This window comes from Crocuta crocuta, unplaced genomic scaffold (genome assembly GCF_008692635.1).
Source record: "Crocuta crocuta isolate KB4526 unplaced genomic scaffold, BGI_CrCroc_1.0 scaffold445, whole genome shotgun sequence".
Taxonomy (NCBI): domain Eukaryota; kingdom Metazoa; phylum Chordata; class Mammalia; order Carnivora; family Hyaenidae; genus Crocuta; species Crocuta crocuta.
In genome coordinates, this window is record NW_027530847.1 from 2848366 (window position 1) to 2873018 (window position 24653).

Here is a 24653-nt window from a genome sequence, read left to right on the forward strand (position 1 = left end):
AGATGGACGAGGTTCAAGGATTGAGTCCTGAGGCTGCCAATACCCGGAGGTTCCGTCCAAAGTTCAGGGTTTCTCCTTCCATGAAATTTCCTGATTTTTAAGTAGAGCAATAAATTCAAAATTATAATAAATCTCTGCATGCCCCCCCAAAATATGTCCATGGGCCTCATTTGGCCTGCGGCCTGGTTAGGACAGCTGCTGTGTGGGTCTGGAGTCACACTGCCTGGGTCTGAGTCTGGCTCTCCGTTCCCAGCTTGTGTGCCCTTGGGCAAAGGACTTAACCTCTTAGAGCCTTAGCTTTCTCATCTGCAAAATGGGAATGATCATAGTACCCACCTCCTGGCCTCATAGTAAGGGCTCTATAGCCAACAGTGAGGGTGAAGCACTACTACTCATGATAGACTGTATTGGCAATCAAGGCGGATGATGCGGAAGGGGAAAAGAGCGCTGGGCTCTGAGGTGAGAACCCATCTCTCTCTTGACAAGCTCTGTGTCCTAGGTTGCAGATCTCTCTGAGGAAGGAGTGTGTGTTTCTGGGGTTGGGCAATGGCCAGAATGCCTGTTGAGGCCTCTGAGTCCCCACCCACCACGCTCCCTCCCTGCCCTCTTCCCTCCAGCCTCACCCACCCACCACCTCCCACCCCTCTACCCTGCAACCAGAGTGATCTTTCAAAAGCACAAATCTCAGCATGGTCTTTCCCTGCCTGGAGAAAAACCCTGTTGGTTTCCTGCTGCCTTTAGGAAAAAGCCCAAGAAACTTAGCCTGGCGTGAGGAGGTGGGAGGCGGCCCTCATCTCTTCTCTCATCTCCTTCCACTAACCCTGCTTATGTACCAGCTGCTCACAGCCCCACATCCAGCCCTGTCTGCCCATCATCCGTCCAGCAGTTCCCGCGCTGCCACTTCCTGGATCCAGCCGCTTCCCTCCCGCGGTGACTGATGGCTTCTCCAGGGTCTCCCTACGTTCCCTCTTACCCTTTCCTCTCTGCCGTCCATTTTCCACAAGCAGCCAGAGGGGTCCTGAAAAGATGCAGGTTGGATGGTGTCCCTGACTGCTTACAACCCTCCGTGGCTGCCTGTTTCACTGTGGGTGAAGCCACACCCTTACCCTGTCTCACCAGCCTCTCTCCACCTACTACCACCTATGACGCCCACTGCCTTCCCACCCGTGGGCCTTTGCACATGCTGTTTCCCTTCCTCGATGCTTTCCACGTCACTCCTTCTGGAGGGCCTCCCTGCCCATTGCCCGCATCTCCCCCACCTGAGCCGTCCCCACAGGTGCGGATCACTTGTTCCGGGGGCAGGGTTGTGAGGGTCTCTGCAGCCACAGAGCCTGGCACTGTGGACAAAAATGCCACTCATCCTTTAAGGCCCATCCCCAAAGTCACGTCCTTTGGTGAAGCCTTCCTTCCTTAACACAACCCCACACCCCGCCCTGTTCCCAAGGCCCCTTGGGATCATCCCCTCCCAGTCCATCCCTGCCCCATCCCGGCTTCCTGTGAGCTCTCTCCTCTCCCTTTCTGTCTCCCACATTCAACATTATAATTATCACTGGATGGCGAGCTTCTCAAGGCCAAGGAGCGTCACAGTGAAGAGAGCTAATGTTTATCGAGCAGGCTGGCTCTGTGCTAAGCACTTTGCTGTGTTCCTCGGTACTCTCCTAAAGGAGAGTTGGGGTTGGCTCTCCTCAAAGCCCCACCTTAAAGAGAAGCCAGTGGAGACTTAAAGGGGCTAAGCCACGTGCCCACAGTCGCCCAGCAAGTCGGACACTGGAGTGGAGCCGGAGCCTTTAATGAAGGAGGGTGAGAACTTCCATGTGCCAGGCACACTGCTTAGGCCTAGCCAGGTGCTTCGACCTCTCGGTAACTTTTATGGCAACTCCATATGATGGCTGGGGAAACAGAGGCACAGAGAGCTTAAGGGACACATTGGAGCTCAGGGGTAGGATCTGAACCCGTGCTGTCTGAGTGTGGGTCCGGCTATACCTCCTCCCTCTGACCCACCTGGAGGGTCCTCTGTATTCTGGCTTCCCCAACACCCGGAAGAGCAGGCAGCTCCCAGGCGGCCCCAGTTAGCAAGTGCATAATGAATGAGGGAGAGGTGAGTGGTGGACAGGGGACCCTGCCCCAGCCTCCCCTGAGCCGCATCTGAAAGCTCAAAGATGCACCGGCCCCTCTCCCCAGGCTCAATGCTCCCCCCACCCGGTTGTCCAGACAGCCCCGGGGAAGGACCAGATCCATAAACATGAGGCTCCACTTGGGCCCAGGAGGGGCTCTGGGCACTGTACAAGTCCTCAATATTATTGCTTTATTGTCATTTAAATGGAGCCTGCCTTAAACAGGCCACCCAGTTCTAGCCACCAGCGCCGGACAAAACCCCCATTGAAAAGCCAATTACAATCACTCCATCTAAATTGTCATGGATTTGTATAGAAAATTACATCTCCATTTAGTCCTGAAGCGACGTCCTGGGCACGGACAGAGGGGAGGCTGGCCCATTTACCCTGCCGGCTCAGCGCGGGCGCCGCGGGCAGAGAGAGAGCCCAAGCTGCTGGGTCTCGGCCGGCCTGGGGAACAAAGGCCAGTTTGTGGGGGCCTGGAGAGAAGCTGGGCCTCTCAGGACGGCTCGGATTCCAGGCCTGGGCCCATGGACCCTGCACCGCCAGCTGGTCTCCCCTGCTGGCAGCCATGACCAGACGAGCTCCTGACAGCCGGCTTCGGGCGGCCCGTCAGCCCTGCCACCATCCAAGGCAGCTAGAGCTTGGCTCGTGTCCACACTGCCATGAAATGAAGGAGGATTAGCTCAGGGAGCACTGGGCTGGGATCCTGAGATCCTGGTTTCATTCATTCATCCGTTCATTCATTCACAGGTGATGAAGTACCTGCTGGGGGTGTGGGAAGTACAGCGTCATCGATGTGAGCTCCAGCTTCAGAGTAGCCCGGGTTTAATTCCAGGCTCTGTCCCTTGTAGCTGTGAAGAGAAGGCTACTTCAATTAGTCATTCAGTTCTGAAGTCGGGGGGCACCTACTGTGTGCCAGAGGACAGGACAAAATGGCCCTTGCTCTTGGCCCTTAATGTCCAGTGGGGGAGTTACTGTTTCACACGTGATAAGTGTTCTGAGGGAAGTGAATAGGGGCTGACGTGGGCTTTTGGAGTTGCTGTGTAAGTAGGCAGTTCAGAAGGAGCTGGTCATGCCAAGACCCATGGCAAGGGCATTCCAGGCAGAGGCAACAGTGGGCGTGGGCAGGTAGTGGGCACCCTGGAGCAGCAGAGTGAGAGTGTGGCAGGGGACAGGGTCAGTGGCGGCACCCCGATGACTCTGGACCTCTCCCCTGAGCCTCAGTTTCCTCATCTGCGAAAACGGGAACAATGACCTTAGCCACCGGCGCTTGGGCAGGGCCAGGGAGGTGATGTACATGGATCTCAGCATGGTGCCGGGCACAGGGTGCGCCTGGCTAACTGACAGCCTAACCTAGATGGTGCTGTGTCTGAGGTACAGCCCACTCCTCCTGGTCACTTGGGGAGACGGCTCCAGGGGCTTTGCATGCAATAGCTCATTAACCTTCCCAACAGCCCTGCTGGGTAGGGCTTCTTTCTCCCTTTTGCAGATAAAGAAACTGAGGCAGCGCCACAGGTCAGCCAATCATTTGCTACCATTTCAAGAATTCTTACTGTGGGATACCCAGGGCCTGGCCAGAGCAGGGCCTTAGAGAGTATTTGTTGAATCAGTGAGCACATCTGGAAGTGGGGTGCGGGGCAAGTATGGGGCGCGCCATGGGACAGTCCTAGCTGCGTACGTGTGTGTGTGGCTCTGAGACTGGTAAAACTGTGTGAGGTTCTGAATGCGACTCTGTGTGACTCTATCCGGTGACTGAGTACAAGTCTATATCTGACAGTGTCACACGTTTGTCTCCTGGAGTCCTTCCCCCAAATGCCCGTGGCTGTGGGGACTCTTTCAAAGTGACTGTGTGTGTGGCTGTGTCAGCCTGTATATCACAGCCTACACATGTCTGTCTGGGCCCAAAGGGACACTTGGCACCCTTGCAGGCATGGCTGGCAGGCCCGGCGGCTACCGTGGGGTGGGACGGGACGGGCAGGTTCAGAGGTGAAGAGGGCAGAGCCCTCGTCCTCCCCAACCCAGCCCCGCCAGGCAGACAGGCAAATGGAAAAAATGTTCACACCCGGGGCAGGCAGGCGGGTGGCCGCCCCACCAAGGACTGCTCTGTGCACAGAAAACAAGTTCTTCTGGTATCAGCTCAAGTTTGGCAGGAAGTGGCTTCTGGGTGGCAGGAAGTTGGATTCAGCTCATATCAGCCCCGGCCGAGGGGCAGGAGAGCAGTTATCTGGGGTTAAACAGAGTTACTGAGAAGCAGGGCCCCAACGCCCTGCACCCGATAGAGCTGAGGGCACAGCCCACCCCTCTTGGTCATTTGGGATAATGGGTGGGGAGGGGGAGGCCTCGTAAAAAAGAGTTGCCACCTGTCAAGTGCTTATTGCACCCCAGATCCCAGACGGAGCTTGTCATCCACCTCCCAGGAACCCCATCTAGCAGATGTGCAGACTGAGACTCTAAGAGGCAGTGACCCATCTGAGGTGACTAACACAAGTGAGGAGACAGGGAGGAGAGAGACTGCAAGAAATTTATAACTATCTAGAGACAAGAGGAAAAGCCTAGATAGAGGGCAAACAGAAGAGGGGAGAGGAAGGGGGGACAGGACAGAGAAGTTAGTTGGATGAATGCGGAGAGCCATGAGACAAGGCCAGTGGGAAGACTTTTGGGGTGCCTGCCCACTGTGTGCCAGCCCCCCCCCCCGGAACATCCCAACTGACCTTGAGATCCTGAACCCATTTCTCAGATAAGGGGAGTGAGACCCACAGAGCCTTGCTGGCTGAGCCACAGCCAGGATCTAGAGCTGATTCCAAAGCCCACGTTCCTTCGGGCCATGCCCCTATGCCCAGCTTCCAGGGAAGGGAAGTGGCTGTACTAAGAGGGAGGCCTGATCTCACTACCTGTTTAGCCAGGTATGCGGTTGAGGAATTCACCAATGGAGAGCCAGGGTTCAAACCTGCGCGGAGTGGCTGCAAAACGCATGTGCTTAACCATGTGACAGGGTGTGCCAAGCACTATGCCAGAGTGGGCAGAGAAAGCCATGGCTCTGCCCTCAGGCTGGGATCCAGAGGGTCCAGTCGCTGATCTGAAGCCCCCAAGCTGGCGAGGAACTGCGTTTCCCAACTCCCAGCCCTGGACACTCTTGTGCCCTCTCCACTCAGCGTCGACTGGGGCCTCTAGGGAGTGGGCCACTAGTCCTTCTGTTCTCATCCCCAGAGCAGCACCCAAGCTGTTCCCTGGCTAGGATGCTGATTTGAAGCTCAGTTTGTATGTCGTTTGCACATTACTCAGTGCATGTCAGAAGGTACGAACATCTCCCTTTCCCAGAGAGAGCTGCTGCCCCCCCCCCCTTGCCCTCCTCCAGACAGCAAAAATGCCAGCCGGCTAGACAGGGAGCTGCGCCCTGGCCTCTGACAGCACCCGCCTGCTGCCACCTCCCCCATTCCCTCCTGGAGCCAAATTTAGGCAGCTCAGCTACTGAGAGATGGGGAGAGCGGAGGCAGGAAACGGTGAGGTTGGAGGCAGCCCTGCCTTGGCCTGCACAGGGTGGGGCGACCCCAGGGGTACCCCTGTCCCTAAAGCCCTCTGCCCAGCCTCCCCCAACCCCTCCTCCCACAGGAATGTGGGCCAGGTTGGGGAACGCAGGGTTCTCAGCTGCAGCCCAGGGTGCTGGCTACTCTGGCCTTGAGGGAGGAGGGAGAGATGGAGGGAGGGAGGAGGTCATGGCCGGGGCAATGGGGAAGGGATCAGATAGCCTCCTCCAGCCCCAGACACCGGCTGCCACTGGGGACTGGAGCCTGCTCTGCTTCTCAGCACTTCCTGCCCCTCCTTGATGTGCCCACCACAGACCTGATTGTGGGGCTGGGGGCGGGAGGTACAGCTGGGCCTTCGGGGACTGACATCCCCCCCGAAGTCTCCACCAGGATGTCTCCTCCTCGGGCTAGACTTTGGCCTCCGTGGTCTTGGTTTTCCTACCTGGGAAATGGAGAGGCTGACCTAGAATGATTTCCAAGTGTCTACCTATGGCATCAGCAACGGCTTCTGGGAGGTCTGGTAGAAACTAGGGATGTGGCAGTAGCTTGAGGCCTAGGAACTTCTTAGATTTCTCAGGTATGGCTAAGAGGCAGCTCCTCACTGATGTGGGATGTGGGTGGGCTGAACAGTGAAAGACCTGGGCTGCATTCCAGCCACCAGGAACCTGGGGGTGGAGTTAATAGTGCCCAGTAGCTGGGAGCATGGATCCTGGGGTCCGACCGCCTGGGTTTGAATCCCAGCTCCGCCACTCTGCTCATCCTGACTGTGGGCAAGCCGCCTCAGCTTTCTGTGCCTCAGTTTCCTCGCCTCTGAGATGGGGGTAGTAAACCTCCCAGAGCTGCTGGGAAAGTGAAATGAGGCAGTGAATATTTGGCACACATTAAGTGCACCACGATGCCAGCTACCAGTGTGACTGTTTTGTCTCCCTGAGCTGTTGGGAGGCCCCCGAAAGCTATAACGGATGTGGAGGCGATGGGGAGGCGCTGTAGCTTGGTGGTTAAATGGGCATCGGGATGGGGGTTCAATTCTTCTGCGTGACCCCGGGCAAATGGCCACACCCCGCTGCGCCTTGGGCGGGGAACAGCACAGGCTCCTACCGCACAGGGTCTGTGAGGATTACACAGATCAGGCTTGGCACAGCGCCTGGCACATAGCGGGCGCTCCCTGAAGGAGAGCTGGCCAGATCGAATGGTACCAGCCCGCACAAAGGACAGGTGGGCAGCGTCCCGGGAGGGGGGGCGGAGCCGGCGCAGGGCAGGTGCGCTGGGAGTAGGGAGGCGGGGCTGGGAGGGAGGTGGAACGCGAGGGCGGGCTGGCGGGCGCGCGGGCGCGCAGCAGGTGCGTGTGGAGTGGGCGGGGCCCCGCGCGGGCAGGGTNTGGCTCAGAGCCGCCCCCTTCCGCCTGGAAGCACCCCCCTCAGCGCCCCCGTTCCCTGTCCTTGGCCGCGGCGCCCGTGGGAGGCGGGTCCCCAGAGTCCTGGAACGCACCCTTTCGGAGTGGTCGTGACCAGCGGTCATTTATGGGAGTCTCGCCCAGGGTAGGCGCTATTTGTGCACCACTTGTGTTCCACAGCCGTCCTGTCACATTGTATCACCTCAACACGGGAGGAAACTGAGGCCCAGGCAGGCCAGTTCTTTGGCCAAGGTCAGGGCTGGATTGTCCTCAGGCCTGTGACCCCACCCCCTAGGGAACCCCCAGGCCAGAATCCCGGAGCCAGGCCCGGATCCCCACCCCCCATTCCCCTCCTCCAGCCTGACACTGCCCTTGGCTGCTCCCTCGCTCCATTCCTCAACCTGGGGTCATTGCCCCCTCCTGCCAAAAGGGGGAGCTTTGACCCACTGCACTCCTTTCGCTTTCCACTCTTCCTCCCTCATCCTTTCCAGACATCCCAGAGCTAACCAAAAAAAAAAAAAAAAAAGGAAAGGAAAAGAAATATTCAGGACTGCTTGAAGGATATGGCATCCCTCAAAGGTAGCGCTGCTGTCGTTCAGGGGCTGATCCCAGGCACCTTTCTGTGGCCCCGGGGTGTGCATTTCGTCCCCGGCGTGATTTGAAAGAAGATGGAGGTTCAGCGAAGCAGAAAGGAGGTCTTGGAATATGTGAGGCCTGTTCCAGATGGCAGGTGCGCGGCGGTGGCGGGCGCACTAGCAGTTGGAGATTGTGCAGAGGGGTGGAGAGGAGGCAGGTGCTACACCGAGTCCTTGGCGCCTTGTTTACGTGTTTATTTATTTAGCAGGGGTGTGGCCTCCTCCCTTGCCCATCCAGGCCTCCAGAACTCACTGCAACTGTGGGTCCTAAGATTCTGGTGCGGATCTTTGTTTTATAGGGTGGGTTTTTGTTTTGGCATTGGCTTTGGTTTGCAGCCCACAGTAGGGAGTATTTATAACTGAGAGATACTCACATACCACCCTTGTTCCATTTAGGCAATGCCCTCCCCTCGATCACCTGAATGCCCAGCTTTACAAAAGATGACTAGCTTCTCATGGGGATTCTGTTGAGAAAGTTTCTGGCAATCTGGGTGCGGGTCTTCATTCTGGTCTTCTTTTCAGTCTCTCAGGTTAGAGTGGCTTATACATTTCCTGTCCACCTCTTTCCTTTGCCTCTAAGAACCCTTTGCGGGAGGCTGACTCCTCCCCCTGGCCTGCCAGTAGCTGGAAGGAGGCTTGTAGGAACCATCCCCGCCCCTGCTACCCCCACTTGCAAAACCTCAGCCCTGCCTAAATTTATGAAAGTATGGTTTTGGGGGGACAGGAGGACCAGCCTCAGTTCCAGAAATTGGAAGTAGCATGCAGCTGATATTGGCAGTAACTTTTGCCTGTAATGGCAGCCACTTAGCCGGCTGGCCGAGACGGGATGGAACAGAACCCTTACATTTCCCTGTGCAATCAACCCCCTGAAGTCCTGGACCCCCACATAAGTGGTAGCCAAAGGTGCGTCTCCCCAGGGGTGGGCACTTCTGCTGACTGACTTTCTCCTCTGATGGCGATCTTGTTGATTTTTACGCTTTGTCAAGAGCCAGCCCTGAAACGCACCAAAAGGCTACCTCCTAAGGACTTTCTATGTGGTTTCTTCCTCTACCGTAGGAACCCAGTTGAGAAATGTCCCTGCTATTTAGCCACATCCTCTCAATCATGGCCTCATCATTGCTGGAGGGCCCACACTGCTAATACAGCGGTGCTGCCCTCACTAGCACCCTCGTGGCCTCAAACAGTGAGCCCACCTTGATAGCTGTGTAACTTATTACCAGCAAGTGGCCTCGAAGTTCCAACGGAGATGACAGACCTGAAATCCATTAGCAGTTGGATGGGGGGCTATTTAATTGGCTTAGCGGGAAGAGAGGTAAGGTTCAGGCAGACTCAGTAGCTCACCTGAGGGAAGCCACCCTGGGCAGGGACCCAATGGCCTGGCAAGGTATACTCATCTCTTCCGTATAGGCCTACAGCCCTGGTGGCACAACCCTCCTTGTCCTGAGCATTCAGACCATTCGAAGAAACTGAGGAAGCCAGAAAAGACCTGTCAAGGGATGACATGCTTAAGTATTAATTCATTTTGCCAGGGAGGACCTAAGAATCTGACATCAGGATGCTGGGTTACTCCTGCCATTTCTATATATAATTCGCATGAAGTCTCTGGGCAAGTGTTTTGAATTTATACTAACGTTGCCCCGTAAGATTGTTTTGTTCCCACCATCAGGACACTTGGCCTTCAGTGAAGGAGAAGAAAATAACAATATTAGGCCTAGAAGCACAGAGCAGGCATTTATTGAATGAGCCAGTGCCAGCTTCCTTGCTCGTTACCTCCCTATCTGAATCATGGAGACATTCTAATCAGCAATTCTCAAAATCTGTTGTGCATCAGCATCATCAGGGAAGCCCTATTAACCACCCCACCCCCCAGAGAGTGAGATTTGGTGGGTCTGAGGTAGGGCCTGAGAATTTGCATTTCTACCAAGTCCCCAGGTGATGCCCACTTGAATAGTCTAGGGAACACCCTTTGGGGCCACTGCTGTAAATATTCTGAAATATGAGCCGCATATACATCAACATTTGGTGATTTCCTCAATAACTCACAACCTGGCCTTTAGTTTAGAACCCACATGGGATGCTTTAAAGGAAGATGGTGATGTCCAAGAAAGGTTGTAGCTCCGTGAAATCTTTAACACTATTGCCATGTCTGGTTTTGTTGGCCTGGGTCTGACTGGCTGCTTTGGAGTTGGCTGGTTCAAAAGGATATAGTATGTTGCCATGGCAATATTCTTCCCCAAGCAGGAAGGCCCCAGAGGTTGGTCCTGCGCCACTGACCGTGTATTTCTCATGGCTTTTCCCTTGGGGGGCTTCAGGATTCCATTCCATCACTCCTGGTTGGCGGTCCCAGGAAGCTGGGGTGAATCAGGAGGCTCTGGGTCCCCCTCTTCATTCAACCTGTGAATGAAGTGAGCTTTGTCAAGCCAAGGCCCAGCTTGCTTAGGGCCATGGATCAGATTAAGCTAATTTGGGTACAAAGCAGAAGTGGTTGGCAGGGGCATCCCAAGGCTATGGGGAAGGTGCTTTCTGCTCCTTTAATTAGCAGCTCTTGCCTGATAGCACTGGGTCTGGATTCTCAGCTAAGGAAGGCATGCCTCTCCTGCAGCACTTAGCATGAAGGTTATTACCTCTATGGATGCAGGGCATGGCAGTGGCGCCTCGCGCGTGACTGCCGTGGGATCCCTTTGTTCTCTTCCCAGGGTTCTCCTTGAAGGACAGACAGACATCCTGGTGCTCTTCCCTTAGGGTGGAGCACACATGGTGTCCAGGTGGCCACGGCTCACCAGAGGACAGTTCAAGGTGGGGCTCTGCAGACCTTGTGTGGTTTGAATTTGGGTTGCTTACCAGCCCTTTCCTTTCCTGTGTACATCTCTGCAGCTGAGAGAGACAAATTACAGGACCCAGGTCTGAACACCAGGGGAGATCACAATAGATTTTTTTAAAGAGGGAGCTACTACAAATGATCCCCGAAGAGATTCTCCGGGATAATTTTATAGTCACATAGGACCAGGTACAAAGCTAGTGGGTACCCATGTCTGCCTTCGAATGGGGGTGAGAGGCTGGAACAGAGACAGGCCAGGCACTGGGCAGTGAATTTTGCTGTTTAATCTGGGTTGGTTAGTTACACCTTGACTTTAGGAAAATTTATTTCAAGTTTGTATGACAGCTTTTGCATGTTATTTACGAATTACGTAGGACCATGCATCTCCTCTGATGGTGGGTGTTGCCTTCGGGGACCCGTGCTGTAACCTGAAGGGATCAGAGGGCCAGGAGATAAGAGCAAATTCCTGAACACAAAATGTCCAAATTCAGTGGGTCCAGAGAGAAGAGATGAACGTTTACAAGCCTATATGTGCCAGACGCCTGACATACACTCTTAGCCTAATCTTTGAAACAGCCAACGAGGACTTTTTAGGCCCATTTTACAGGTGAGGAAACTGAGTGTCAGGAGGTTAGGAGTGGGGTGCCTGGCTGGCTCAGTTGGTGGAGCATGCAACTCTTGATCTCAGGGTTGTGAGTCCAAGCCCCACATTGGGTGTAGAGATTACTTAAAAAAAAAAAAAAGGTCAAGAAGAGACCTACCCCTAACCTGGTTAGGGGACACTTTCCCTTTCACTTACCTGAAATACTGTCTTTCATTAGATTATTTTCTTTCTGCATTCCTTCCCACCAAATTTTATCTCCATTTTCCAGAAGTGTCTACCTTCTGGCTTGAAACAGTTTTATGAGCAGAGAAGTCTATTCACTTTTAAGCAGCTGAGCCCATCATTATGCCTCTAGATTCAGATTATCAAAATGTTGTGGAACTACCCACCTCATTATACTTTCTTTTAATATACTTTTTTTTAATTAAAGCTTAGCACACATATAAAAAAGTACACAGACTGCAAAGTGTTTAGATTAATGGCTTTTTACAAACCGAACACACCTGTAAAACCACCACTCAGATCGAGAAATAGAAACCCAGTTATATTTTTATTCTTATGATCCTTTTGTTAGTTTTTGCCAACACAAACCTTTGGTTAGAAATATATTATAACTGGGCTGTCATAATACTTGTCTCGTCCCACCCTGTCACAGCAGTATTTGAAGATCCCCAAAATGCTGGGTAGTCAGCCAGTGATCAAGTTTGTCACTGATGAGCCCTGTTTACAGATGGCCCAGGACGTCAGAGGGGACTTCAGATGCCCCCAGGAAAGAGGTAACGGTAACTCCTGAGAGAGTTTGAGAAAAGAAGAGTCATGGAATTTTACAGCTCAGCTCACAAGCGAAGCTCAGGGAGGCTGAAGAGTTTGCCCACAATCTCCCAGCAAGGAAGCAGGACCAGCAGGCAGTGCCTCCTACACACACACACACACACACACACACACACACACACCCCCCTGATGCATGCTATCTGAGAAGTCCCCATTGAAATGGATCCTGACTAGGAAGGAAGCCATTGGCAAGAGGAGTTGTACAGGGCCCGTGGGGTCATCACCCAGGGTCACCACCCACGGATGCTGCCCACTGGCTCTAGGACTTGGCACCCTCCGCTCCAGACGCCCATCTGCTCTCAAGTGGGCCACTGGCAAAGAGACAGCCCTGTTCGCCATCGTGGCATATTGGGAAAAAAATTGGAGAAAAAACCAAGCCCCGTCTGTGGCCAGAATGTTTTGTGAGCAGTGTCCCATTTAGCACCGCCTCTGTTTTCTTGGGACTGCAAAGACCGAGGTCTCAAACCAGCTCTGCCACTTACCAGGCACCGTACCACGGGCAGGTCCTGACCCCAACAACCTCCCAGGCTTGTTGTGATGTTCAGCCCTATCACAGCTAGGGGAAGCTCTGCAAACGACAAAGCCCTTCTTAATTACAGCATTTGTCCAGCGGTTCCTATGGGCTGGGCTTGCTGCTCGGTGCTCCGCACATATCTCGATTCTTCCTCTCTGTAGCTCACAGGAAAGGTGCTTCTGTGATCCCCCATTTTCTAGATAAAGGACCTGAGGATCAGAGAAGCAAAGTAACTGCTCAGGGTCACACAGCTGCTTCGATGACGGGCCCCATTCAAACTGAGGAAGCCTATGTCTCAACTACCCTCCTGGCAGCTGTTTATAGTCAGTCAGTCAGTCAGTTGTTTATTGAGTCTCGCATGTGCCCAGCATGGTTCTAGGTGTCAGTCAGTCGGTCAGTTGTTTATTGAGTCTCGCATGTGTCCAGCATGGTTCTAGGTGTTAGGGAGATGGGCAGGAGCCAACAGACGAAGTCCACATCCACATAGAGTTGACATTCTTGAGCTGTGAGCCAGATCCTTTAGGAAAGAATTCTCTGGGAGATTTGTGTTTTGGGCACTTTTGGAGGAAAACCTGTCTCCTTTTCTCCCATCTTCCCCGTACACACACATACACACACACACACACACACACACACACACACACACACACACACCTGGTTGCTCTTCCTCTGTGAAGCCCCCCAGAGCTCTCCAGGTCTCCCTGTAGGGAGATGATGGCTAGGAGCCAGGTGTCCCCAAGCCTGTGTGTATTGTGCGCCCTAGGAATAAAGACCTCACTCTGCAGTCTGCTCCCTTATGGGCCTGGCCACACCCCCAGCCTCATGCCCTGTAGTTTCCCTGCCCCCTCCCAGCCCTGCTGGTGGGAGACAGCAGGTGTCTGCCCAGCCACAGGACGCCCTCTCAATCCTGGCACACCTTCTTGGGACCAGCTGACAGCACTCCTGCCAGCCTGGTAAGAGGCTCAGGGGCCCACGGCCACCTTGCCCACGAGGCCCCGCCAGCTCCACGTGGCCTTGTGTCTGTTATTCTCTGTATCTCTACACACAAAGAGCCTGGGTCTGCTGCTGGCGCCCGGCTGCTGGAGTGGGGAGGGCAGGCCACGGTGAAAAGCTTTTCAGAAAGGCCAGGGTGGAGGCAGGAGTCACCCAGGTGATCTGAGCCATTCCCCTGGGACCCCAGCCCAGGACCACAGTGAAAGGTTACTGCTAATTGGCAAGCTCCTGATGGGGCTGCATCTACTTAGCACCCCCCCTCCCCAGAGACTTCCAGGATGGTCTTGGCACAGCATGTGATTCGAGAGCGCCCCGCCTGAGTCTGCCACAATCTGTCTGAAATTGTGAACATGGAGCCTCTCGGTTTTTTAATTTGTATTTTCGTTGTTGTCCTTCTCTGCCCATTGTTTCTGGTAGAAATGGTAGCANCCTCGCCCCCCCCCCCACCTGGGGCCCTTTGGGCAGGCTCCTTCTACCCCCAGCCTCCCAGCCCCACCTCCGCAGGCCTTGCGGGTCAGGGAGCAGCGCCGTCCCTGCCCCCGACCCATTGCCAGGCCTCAGGGCCCAGCTCTCACCCTGCCGTCATCCCTGACACTAACACAGCTTGTCCACCCCGTCGCAGGGGGCAGATGGCCTGTCGGAGCCGGAGGGCATCTCTCTGAAGCGGGTCGCTGTGGTGGAAGATTTCTTTGACATCATCTACTCGATGCATGTGGAGAGCTCAGCGGAGCCAGGCAAAGCCCCCAAGCACGCCGGGCAGAAGAAAACCTACCGAGCGGTGAGAGTCCTGTCTCCGGGCCTCTGTGGGCAGCCCCAGGCCTTGGCAGGAGGCCATGGGCTCCGCACATGTTGGGCGGGGGCGGGGCGGGGAGCTGAGGCGTGATGAAACGGCCTTTGGGGACCCAGGGGGGCACAGGGCAAGGGCACGGCAGCCAGAGATGGCTCAAGGGGGGCGAGGGGGCGGGTTCTGTGGTCTGAGCACAAAGGAGAGGCAGGTTGAAGGGAGTGAGGGAGGGGAGGAGAGGGATGAGGGCAGAAGCAAAGCCCTCTTCCCAGTTTCTGCTTCACTCATTCCCTTCCCCACACCCCACACCCCCAGCTCCTTGCAGCCTGTTCTGGGACTGTGGGGGTGGGGGCGGCTGGAGAAGACTTCCATGGCATTTACTGTGTGCCAGGCCTGCCCTGAATGCTTCCTGTGTGTGAGTTTGTCCGGTCCCCCACCACCCTGTGAAGTCGGTACATGAAATTCCCCAGTGGAAGTTTGAGGACCTGGTCCCCATCTTCAGGGAGATCACAGTTCTATTTGGGGTGGGGAGGCCTAGAGCAAAACCAAGAGGCAAGAGCCAGGAATGTCTCCAAGACTAGCTTTGAGGGAACAAGAGCCCTGAGGGCCTTCAGCCGGTGGTACCTCCACACAGAATACCCGGACATTCACCAAAGGCACCTCCAGACACTGACATCCAGGGGGGTTTCATGGAGAAGATGGCACATAAGCTGGCATTCTAAGCTTGGGTAGGCAGAAGGGAGCAGGGATGCCAATCTAGAGCTAGGAAACGTCACACAGGGGCAGGTGTGGGAGACCAGGGCTAGAGAAGGAGCGCCTACCTGTGTTCTGGTCCCATCCCCCTGTTGACTGCCATTGCCACGGCTCCTGTATATCTCTGAGCCCAGGACCCACCACTAAACCAGCAAAGCCAAGCACTATATGTTCATTTAAGCCTCAGAGCAATTTTGTGATGGAGGCTCTATGGTCCCATTTTGCAGTTAAGGGAACCAAGACCCATAGAGTGGATCTAAGGTCACACAGCACTTAAGTGACAGGCAGCCCGTGTCCTCATGCCCCTCCCCCCCCCCCCNTGGCTTCTTACCTGCCCCTCTGTGACTGGGCTTCCCCACCCAAGGCAGCTGTGAACTCCACCCCCATCCCAAACTCTTTGCATAAATGGCCTTGGACTGCTGTGGAGGTAGCCTGTATGAGTCTATAATCTTCCTTTATGGCCTGAGTTCTGAGGGTATTCCCACCAGAGGGCCATAGACGAAGGGAGAGACAGCCAAGCCAGAGCCTTTGTGGGCCCCTTGGTATTAATGAGGCCCAACACATTTTTGCAGAATTGAATTTGTCAATGCTGGGCAGTTTGCACGTGCCAGGCTCTGCACTCAGCACCTTCCTGTGTACCAGCTCTCTGAGCCTTCACTAGTATGAAGAGTGTGTATGTAGACATACGTACATGATGGAGGGAATATATATATATATGTGTGTGTGTGTGTATGTTACTGTTAGCCCCATTTTACAGATGGGGAAAATGAGGCTTAGAGGGACACATAACCTGCCTTGAGGTCACCCCTCTGATGCTCGGAGGCAGGCAGCTGGACCCAGAGCCTGTGCCCTGACCAGTACACATCCTGTCTCCCCACAAGCCCCCTGTGCTCAGCTAGTAAGCCCAAAGACTTGTTGTGGTCAAGGCAAATGGCTTGGGCTTGGGCCAGCCAGACCATGTGACTTCCCAGGTCCCCTTGGTGGCCGGCACCAAACCTTACCCACAGGCACTCCCTGGGTATGTATGCCGGCTGGGTCGGTGGCCCCCATGCTGTAGAGAGGGCAGGGCTGGGCTGGTTCCACCAGCCTCTGTGTCCCTGGGCCCTGTGTCCAGCCCTTTGCTCTGCACTTCCTGGCTTCTCGTCCATATGCCCGCCGCGTGCCCCACTTCCCGCTGCCCAGCCTGGAGCTGGCACATGACTGGCAGAGGGCCAGCTGGGCTGTGCACAGAGCTGGAATTTCAGCAGCAGGACGAAGGCTGAGTGGGGCAGGCCAGGGCCCTCCTGCAGTGGGTGTGAAGGCCAAGGGGGCTGCTGTACCTCCCTCCCTACCGTGTGCCTCCTCTCCCTTCCCCCTCCTCTTCCCCATCTGTCACCCTTCTCTTGCCACCCTTTCCTTTTTGGGGGTTGGGGGTGGTGCCTGGATGCTTTTGTCCCCCTGCTTTTCATCTGCTCCCATTTCCCTCAACCCAAGTGCGGCTCTTCAGGCCCATCCGTGCCTGGGAAAGAGCCCCCAAGGAAACTCTGTGCCGATGGCTGCAGAGAGGCACAGCCTGGCACCGTGGGGTTTGCATCAGGGCCCTGGCTGAGGGTTTTTGGACCTGTCTCTGTGTGCATTGCCAAACCTGAATCCTGGGACTTACTTGCTGTCTCTTGGGCACCGGAGACCTTCCAGATTCTTATAGGCCTGGGGTGCCTGCAGGAAGCAGGGGGCTGGAAGGAAAGTGGGCAGACTTGTTCAAGGGCATTGAAGGAGACACATTCTTCTGTGCGAAAAAGAAGCTTCTGGCCCGCACCACTATCCAGCAATAGATCAGAGAGGGCAGGTACTGAGCTTTCCGAAACTGAAGGTATATGAGCCAGGGATAGATGGCCGTTTAAATGGATGATGCAGGGGGTTCCCATTTTGGAAGAGAAGCCGCTGCCTTATGCTGCCTCTGATGCAGTGTGACCAGAGGACCCAGAGGATCCGCAGGGGGACTTGCCCACCCAGGGTCTGGGGAGGGTTCCCAGGGGTTCTACAGAGTCCTCTGACCCCACACAGAGGGCTGGTCCTTTCTCAAGGACCCATCTGGGTTGGAGCAAGCTCTTTGCTTCCTTCCTTTCTCCCAGGGTGCTGGTAAGCTAGACCAAGCCGCCGAGTCCGGATCGGGCTGCCCTGACCACGTTGGAGTTGGGGCCAGATGTGGTCAGCAGCTGCTCCAGGCCCACCACGTGCTAATCCACCGCAGGGCAGCAGGAGGATCTTGTAAAGTGGTGCAAATCCCCCCAATTGGCCTCATCTGTCCCTGTCGGCCCCTGAGCTGGGGAGCGAAATGGGGCCTTACAAGTCAGCGGACTCTGCAAATAGCTTCTGCTCTCCCTGCCGGTGAAATCTCCCTCCGTCTTACCGCTAGGCAAAATGTAAAAGGCAAATTCACTTATGGGTCTCAGTGTCCAGGCAGGAGGCCCCCAAAAGCAAGGCAGCAGGCAGCGGAGGGAAGCTGGGTGGGGACAGCGGCCCTGGGGCTTCCCTCTCTCAACACAGCAGCTCCATCCCTGTCTGTTTCACATTTGGGGCTTCAGCGTAAGCGACTACTTCCGGGACTGTGCCTGGAGCTCTAAAACTATCTGCAAACCACTACCCTATTGGCTGGAGCATGAGCTAGGATCGTCCTCTCTTCAGCTCATCCTGGAGTCCCATGGTTTTGGGCAACCATGTTGTCGAACAGAAATGGACGTCCCATTTCTCACGTGGACAAGCCAGGAGAGTGAACCAAAAGATGTGCAGGGAAGGCCGAAGGCCACACAACGCCCCCTCCTCTGTGCAGGTCCCTACAGCAGCGTGGAGCTGGGCTGGACGCTGTACTTCACTCACTCCCACGAAGCGCTTAGTGAGGCTGCAGACATCCCAGCCGCCTGGGGCAGGGCTCCCTCCTGGCCCTCAGCTCCGAGGACTCCTCACCTGTACTTCTTGAGTCCACCTAGCTGCCCCCGTGTGTGCCAAGAACGGGGCACCCCGCCCACCTGGGGCCAAGAATGTGTGTGCCAGGTGCCCCTCTGGCCAGCTTTGCGTACGGCTGGCGTCCCTGTCCTTGTACCTCTGGTGCTGACTCTCCTCCTTTCCCAGCAGTGACCCTCCCCACCCCCAAGCCTGAGCCCTCAGCTCACCTCTTCTAGGTCTGACCTGGGACACCTCCCCTTGCATTGCAGCACCTCCGAGATCACCTGTTTGCCCAACTCAGCCACAGCCCCCCTTTGCGCAGCGGGCGCCCTTCCCTCTTGCCCATTTACTCCAGTGGGGCCCAACCCTGAAGGCCTGAGAGGTGCACACCACCCGCCACCCAGAAGACTTCCAGGCAGGTGGGGCTGCGAATGAAGATGTCTACGTGTGTGGCAGGGAAGCCCCCCGTCCCGCAGCCCTAAGAGCAGAGGAGGATGGGCTGCGTGCCCTCCCATCCACGGGCTCCAATCAGAGAGCTGGGGTTTGCCCTTGTCCCTGACCTCCAGAGGAAGGCAATCAGACAGGGAATTTGGAAGGGAGATAACTCATCAAGGAGACTGCCTGCTCCGCAGAGCATCAAATCAGCTGAGAAATAACAATTGTGTCACCAAAATTAACTCTGCATTTGCAGCCGGCCACCAAGCAGGAGTGGCCCCAAGCTCCACAGGCCAGCTGAGCAGGGGGCATGGCCTGAGCTGGTCCTCTGAGGGACTGGCCGCAGCCCTGGGGCCCTCCCCGCCCCCCAACCCCATCCACTCTGCCCTACCCTACTCCGCCCCCTGATTACCACACAGATGGGACAGGGCGCTCGCGCATCCCCCAGCAGCAGACCTGGTGCTGTCCGGAGAGCAGTCTCCTCCCTCTGTGGGCTGACCAGAGCCCTCCGTCAACTTTCCCGGTTGGGTTGCGTGGGGAGGGAGGAATGCTGGGGCGATGCTGCCCCTTAGTGGAGAGCAGCGGAAGGGCCCCGGCTCTGGGAAACGTGCGAACACTCAGCCGGGGAGCCTGGGCCTAAGAGGCAGCCACACCAGGGTCAGTGCTCTTCCCAAAACCCAGCGTAAGAGGAGTGGCCTGGGCTTCTGGGCCCACACCTGCTTCTCCACTCCCCTGCCCAACCTGTTTCTTGTATTCCCTCCTATCTATTCCACCTTCCAGCTGCTTTCTCCTCCCTGGCTCCGGGAGGCCCCCTGGAGGCAACCATGGAGCACAGGCTTTTGGTCCAGCCAGTCTTGCCTCTAAAGAGCTGTGTGACCTTGGGCAAGTCGGTTTACCTCTCTGGGGCTCGTGACCTCACCTGGAATCTAGGGGTCATTGGCAGCCCAGTTTGTAAAATCTGATCTCTTGGCACCAGACTTTCACAGCTCTCACTAAAAATGTTCTTGACCTGTGAATTATTGCAGGAAGAGCTTCTAGAACCTTGGGCTCTGTTCATAGCTTTGTAAATGGGTCTCCGTTTATCCATCTCTAAGAACGGAAATTTTTTATTCTCCCCTAGAGCAGTGCTTAGAAACTAATTTTTCAGTAGCAACAATAAAATGCTCTGAGAGGAATGTTACTTATTAAAACATAGCCTAGATAATGTGTAATGTTTTGCTTTTTCAATTCTTAAGCTCCTTTATTCAAAATCTTAGAACAAATGGTTTCCATAAGAGTCCTCACTCATTCCCACGGCTAAGAATTGGGGCCACCCGCCACTTGCTCCTCAAATCCCTTCCCTTCCTGGCAAGGGCCACCTGAGCACCGACCTTGGTGACCTGGTGACCAAGCGATCTCCCCCTGGGTCCATGTAATGAGCAAACCTCCTCTCTCCCCCAGATTGCGGAGACCTATGCCTTCCTTCCGCGAGAAGCCGTGACTCGGTTCCTGATGAGCTGCACAGAGTGTCAGAAGAGGATGCACTTTAATTCCAACGGCCTGGAGCCCAAAGGTAGGGGAGAAGGCAGGCGTGCTGCTGGCTTGGGGGAGGCTGTGCAGGCGGAGGCCCTCCACCAGCAGGGCCTGCCCTTTGCTGGCACAGGCAGAAAAGTGCACGGCCAGCAGTTGTCACAGCTCCCAGAGGCCAGTGTGGGTCCGTGCCCAGAGGACTTCGATGCTGGTTTTTTGTTTTTTTGTGGGGGTTTTTTTTTCAGCTTAAAAAAACATCAGGTTTTGTTTAATAACCAATGGTACATTCCTACTTCCTTTTAAGACCCTCTTCTCCCACTGAGGTTCCTAGTGGCAATGACCACCTGGCCCTGGTCCCTGAGCACCTCAGTTCTTGCCACCAAGGCCTTACCCTGGGCATTGTTCTCACGGGCCTGGTCTCACTGCCCTGACCCTCGGCTCTCTGAAGGCAGGAGCACACCGCTGGCCCCTACGGCCTTGTGCCCTATGGCCTCACACCTGTCACTGCTCAGTCCTCCCTCAGTATCTGTTCCCTTGCTGCAGCATCCAGGAAGCCTGTGGGGATTACTTTGAAGTTAAATGCCCAGAGTACCTGTGACCAGCTGAAGTTGGTTCCTTGAGCCAGTGTCCATGCTCTCCAGCTCTGCCCTGCCCCCTGAGCAGGGACCTCTATTTCAGTCCCCTCAACCCGTCACCCTGCACATGCCCAGAGGCCTCCAGGGAGTCCAGGGCCTGTTTGTTTGCAGGTGGCTGTGGCACAGCAAGGTGGGCTGATACTCATGGCCAGTGTGACTATAATAATCCTGCCCTGAGGTGGGCAATTATCGGAGCTTCTAGGTGGCCCCTGGGCATCAGGCTTCAAAGGTTGCTAACGTCAGTGGGTGTTTTGCCTGGGATGGGAACAGACTCTGGGCGAAGGGCAGGCCGTTCACTTGGGTGGTACTCAAGTGGCATCCACCATTTGTGGGGAAGGAAAAACCAGCAGCAAAGCTCAAACAAAGCAGATGACAACAAAGAAATTGGAGCTGAGGTATCGGTGTTTGGGGTTCTTCTTGCACTTTCCTGGACTCCGATGCATGTGGGGGACTCTGACACCAGCTGACTCCCCAAATCCTGAAGCCGTCCTATCCATGTGGTCGTTAGGCCATGGCTGCTTCACCGGGCACACTGGGTAGCCTCTAAGTCATGTGGGACAGGAACAAGCGTGATTAGTCCCTCACAAACGCTGGGTTACTGGTTTAAGAACAGAGCCCCCCAAGGCCACACTGGGTGGGTTCGAATCCCAGCTCTGCCGGTCAGTGGCTGCACATCCTGAACAAGTGACTTCATCTCTCTGAGCCTGTTTCCTCATCTGTGAAGTGGGGTGAGTCATGGTGCCTACCTGAGGGGGCTGACGAGGTTGGAGAGTTAATTTCGCACCTGGCACAGGGCTGTGGCCCAGAGGAGTGAGCCGTGGCTGTTGCAGGTACTGTAGTAACACGTGCATGCCTCAGAGGCCCCGCCCCCTGGGCCTGGCTCTGGCTGAGTGGGGCAGCCTTGGGCCAGGACAGTGTTTGGTTCCTGCAAAGAGGCCAGGCGGGCTTTCCCTGCTGCACCCCCACCCTGTCAGGGTCTGGGTCCCATGGGTGAGTGCCCTGGTGGTGGCTGCCTGTCCCCTCCTGTTCTGGCCTAATGGTTTCCATAGCAACTGGAGGAGTCCCACTGAAGCACTAGCCTAGGGGGACAGAGGCCAGGCCAAGAGGGGCCGCATTTGCGGGCAGCCCTCGGGTGTCCACAGGCTCCCTCCGTTCTGCGCCCTCCCTCTCCGCTGGTGTGGAGGACATCCGTCACCCCCCTCCCCTCCCTGTCAAGGCTGCAGCTCTACACCTCCTCCTCGTCTGGGGGCCGAGAGGGCGATGCCGAGCAGAGCACAGCGGCAGCCTGTGTCTTCTCCAGGCTGCCACCATCATGCCCCCACCCCGGGAGGAGGAGGGAGGAGGACGGGAGGAGGATGGGGGGAGGTGGAGAAGGAGAGGGGAGAGGGGGAGAGAGAGAGAGGAAGAGAACGCGTACTCACGCCAGGAGGGAGCCGCCTAGAATATAAACCAGCTCCGTGTGCTCTGTGCCCGAGCCTCCCTTTCCAGGGGTTTGGCTCCAAGCAGCACAGAGCACAGGCAGCGCAAAGCTGCAGGATACCCGTCCTTGCAGAATGCCACTTCTGTGTCCCCGGGAGAGGAGCTCCCACGTGGGGAGAGGAGGAGGCACGGAGGGAGCAGGAGACAGTGCAGCCCATGGAAAAGCCTGGGCTGGGGGGTGGGGGAGAGGCCCAGCAGGCCTGGGTGCGGTGCCTGCTCCCTGCTGCCTGTCCTCTGGCAGGACCTCTCTGCTCCTAACAGCTTCTGTGATCCTAGGAGGTATCTGTCCCAGCTTGCTGCTAAGAAAATGAGGCACAGACAGGTGTCACAGTGAAATGGGCTGTCCAAGCTCTACCAGAAGGCAGGGGAGCTTATTTGATCATCAGCAAAATGAGAGTAAGGCCTCCCTCTTGGAGCCGAATCAAAGAAGCCAAGTCTGCAGGGCACCTGGTGCGGCGGGGACCTGGGGGACCCTATTGGGTGCATGCACCATGGTGTTGCATCACAAGAAGGCTGATGTTCAGGATGTTTAGGCAGCCCCCACAGGGAGACCCCTGGTCAGCCAGCCTACCTAGGTGAGTGCCCCGGGCCCACAACCTGGTTGCTTAGCAAAAGGGAAGGGCCTGGTTCCTGGAAGCTGCCCGTGGAGAGCCTTGCAGTGGAAAAGGCTCCCTGTCTGCTTAATGGCCAGAGGCATTAGTTGCCTGGTCCCTTCTACCCCAGCTGAGAGCCCACAGAGTTCATCTCCTCCCACCAGGCTGGCCTCCCTGGACGAAGCCACGCTTCTCCCTCTTTCCTAGGCAGGCCTGCCANCCAGAAGCAGGCCTGTGTTCCTGTCCCAGGAAGGTAGGGCAGGAGGGGGACAGGGAACAGGATGGAGACTTCTCAAGGGGCTGTTGGGAAAATGCCTGGCTTCCTGACCTCGTGTTAGAAAGAAAGAAAGGAAGCAAAGCAGCCTCCCCCGCTCAGCAGTTTGTCCCCAGCAGAGCATGGGGGCCCGGACAGTCCTGTGCCCTCCCCCCAGCACCAGGAGCACAAACAAAGGAGGCGGTGGAGGATCAGGAAGTCCAAGGATGGGAAATTCCAGGGCCTCCCGGCTCCACGCTCCTTTTCCACCACCCCAAAGCGAGTCTGGGCAGAGAGGGGACAGAGAGTGAGAACCGGGTGTGCCCTTGGACCAGCCCTGGCTCCTGGGGAAAGGGCCTCTGGAGGCCAGCTCTGGTTTTCTTTGATGTGACAAAATATTATTTGCAAGGCAACAAACTAGGAGTTAGCAGCAGGCAACCCAGTTATCTACTGAAGGGTCCCTTTCTCGGAAACAGAGTTGTCCATCCGGGTGGTGATTCCTTCACAGCAAGGCCCGGACTCCTCTGTCTCGGTCCAACCCCCTCTGCCCGGCCCTCCAGACCCCTCCTTCCTGTCCTCTCCACCTGTGACCCCCCTTGCAGCTGGCTCCTACACCCCCGCAGTCTTTCCAGTGCTGGCCCCGTTGCTGGCCTGGCTTGGCCCAGTTCTTGTACTCACTTGCTATGTGACATGGGGAGGGTGCCTCATCTGTGAGATGGGGTTATTAATACTAGAGCGGAGCTCCTAACGAGTGCTGAGTAGCCATCAGCGAAGTGATTGAACACCGTTCAGATCCGCCCTCCACGAAGCCTCCTTGAGCTACCCCAGAGCCCTCTGAACCATCTTCTTCTGATCTCTAATGGACTGTGCATCCATCCCACACGGCCAAGTGCAGGGATTGTACCTAGAGTCCCCCACCTTCCCCACCCTCGATGTATGCACATCAGCGCTCCTCCAATACTTGCTGGTCTGCTGATTCACTCCCCTGAGAAAGAGGCTTTCCATCACTCTCTGAGCCAGCCCCAGGCCTTGGGTCTCTGTTGCCAGCTCTGAACACCAGCACAAGCTGGCTGGTCTTGTGGCTCCTCTGGGACCTCATCACATATCCTTCAACATCCAGGCCTGCCTGGGAGAGCTCCCGCCACTGGCACCTGAAGCCACAAGTCTCTCTGGACTGAGTTCTTCTGTTCTGTAGGCGAAAGCTCATGAGAATTGCCCCTTTTTGCTCCACGTGGAGGAGCGAGGGCCACTACTTCCACTGAGATTTGCCCTGATGGATGCATGCCATTGGAGCCTAGCTGTGGAGGTCAGCACTTGACCCAGGCCAAGCCTCTGCATCACTGATTATTTTCAAGGCCCATCAAACCAGGGCTAGCTCTTGGGCAGGCTTCAGTTTTCCTTGGCAAAGCGCGGTGAGACATTTCTTTGAGTGATTCCTCTGCTTTGCTCATGGGCAGCCTGCTGGATTCCGGTGGCTCGGTGACCCTTGAGATCTCTGAACTCACCTGGGGTATCACTTAGTGGCTTGAGCATGGGCGCCATGTGTGTTGACCCCCATGGGGGCTGGCCTGTCTCAGCAGACCCCAGGGAAGCCACTTCTGACCTATTTGTGCATCCACCTTAGCTTTTGCCCATTCTGGCATTCATCTGGCCTATGGGCACATGACGTCACAGTGTCCCTGCAGCGCCCGGACCTACCCCTGGCTTCTGTACCTCCCCCCTCTTTCCTACCAAGTTGATCCTCTTGACCTGAGCAGCTTACCGCTTCCAGAGCCTCCTGGCCGCCAGAAACCCTGCCTGCCTTTCTCCTCACTGTGGTCCCACAGCTAGCTCCCTGGCATGTGCCCTCACCTGGAATGTC

At 56.0% G+C, this 24653-nt stretch overlaps 1 protein-coding gene across 3 annotated transcripts in view; it reads left to right on the top strand.

The window, feature by feature from the left end:
* NOL4L (nucleolar protein 4 like) overlaps positions 1–24653 on the top strand; it is a 117287-nt gene that overhangs the window by 25104 nt on the left and 67530 nt on the right. The window contains exons 1-3 of one of the 3 annotated variants that reach the window (XM_077769331.1): positions 7056–7179; positions 14052–14207; positions 19764–19875. In XM_077769331.1, coding sequence (XP_077625457.1) covers positions 7162–7179; positions 14052–14207; positions 19764–19875 — 286 coding nt within the window. In that variant the 5' untranslated portion in view covers positions 7056–7161. Of the gene's footprint in view, positions 1–7055; positions 7180–14051; positions 14208–18281; positions 18308–19763; positions 19876–24653 lie in introns of those variants that run through there. The other 2 variants (XM_077769332.1, XM_077769333.1) reach the window with 2 other exon arrangements.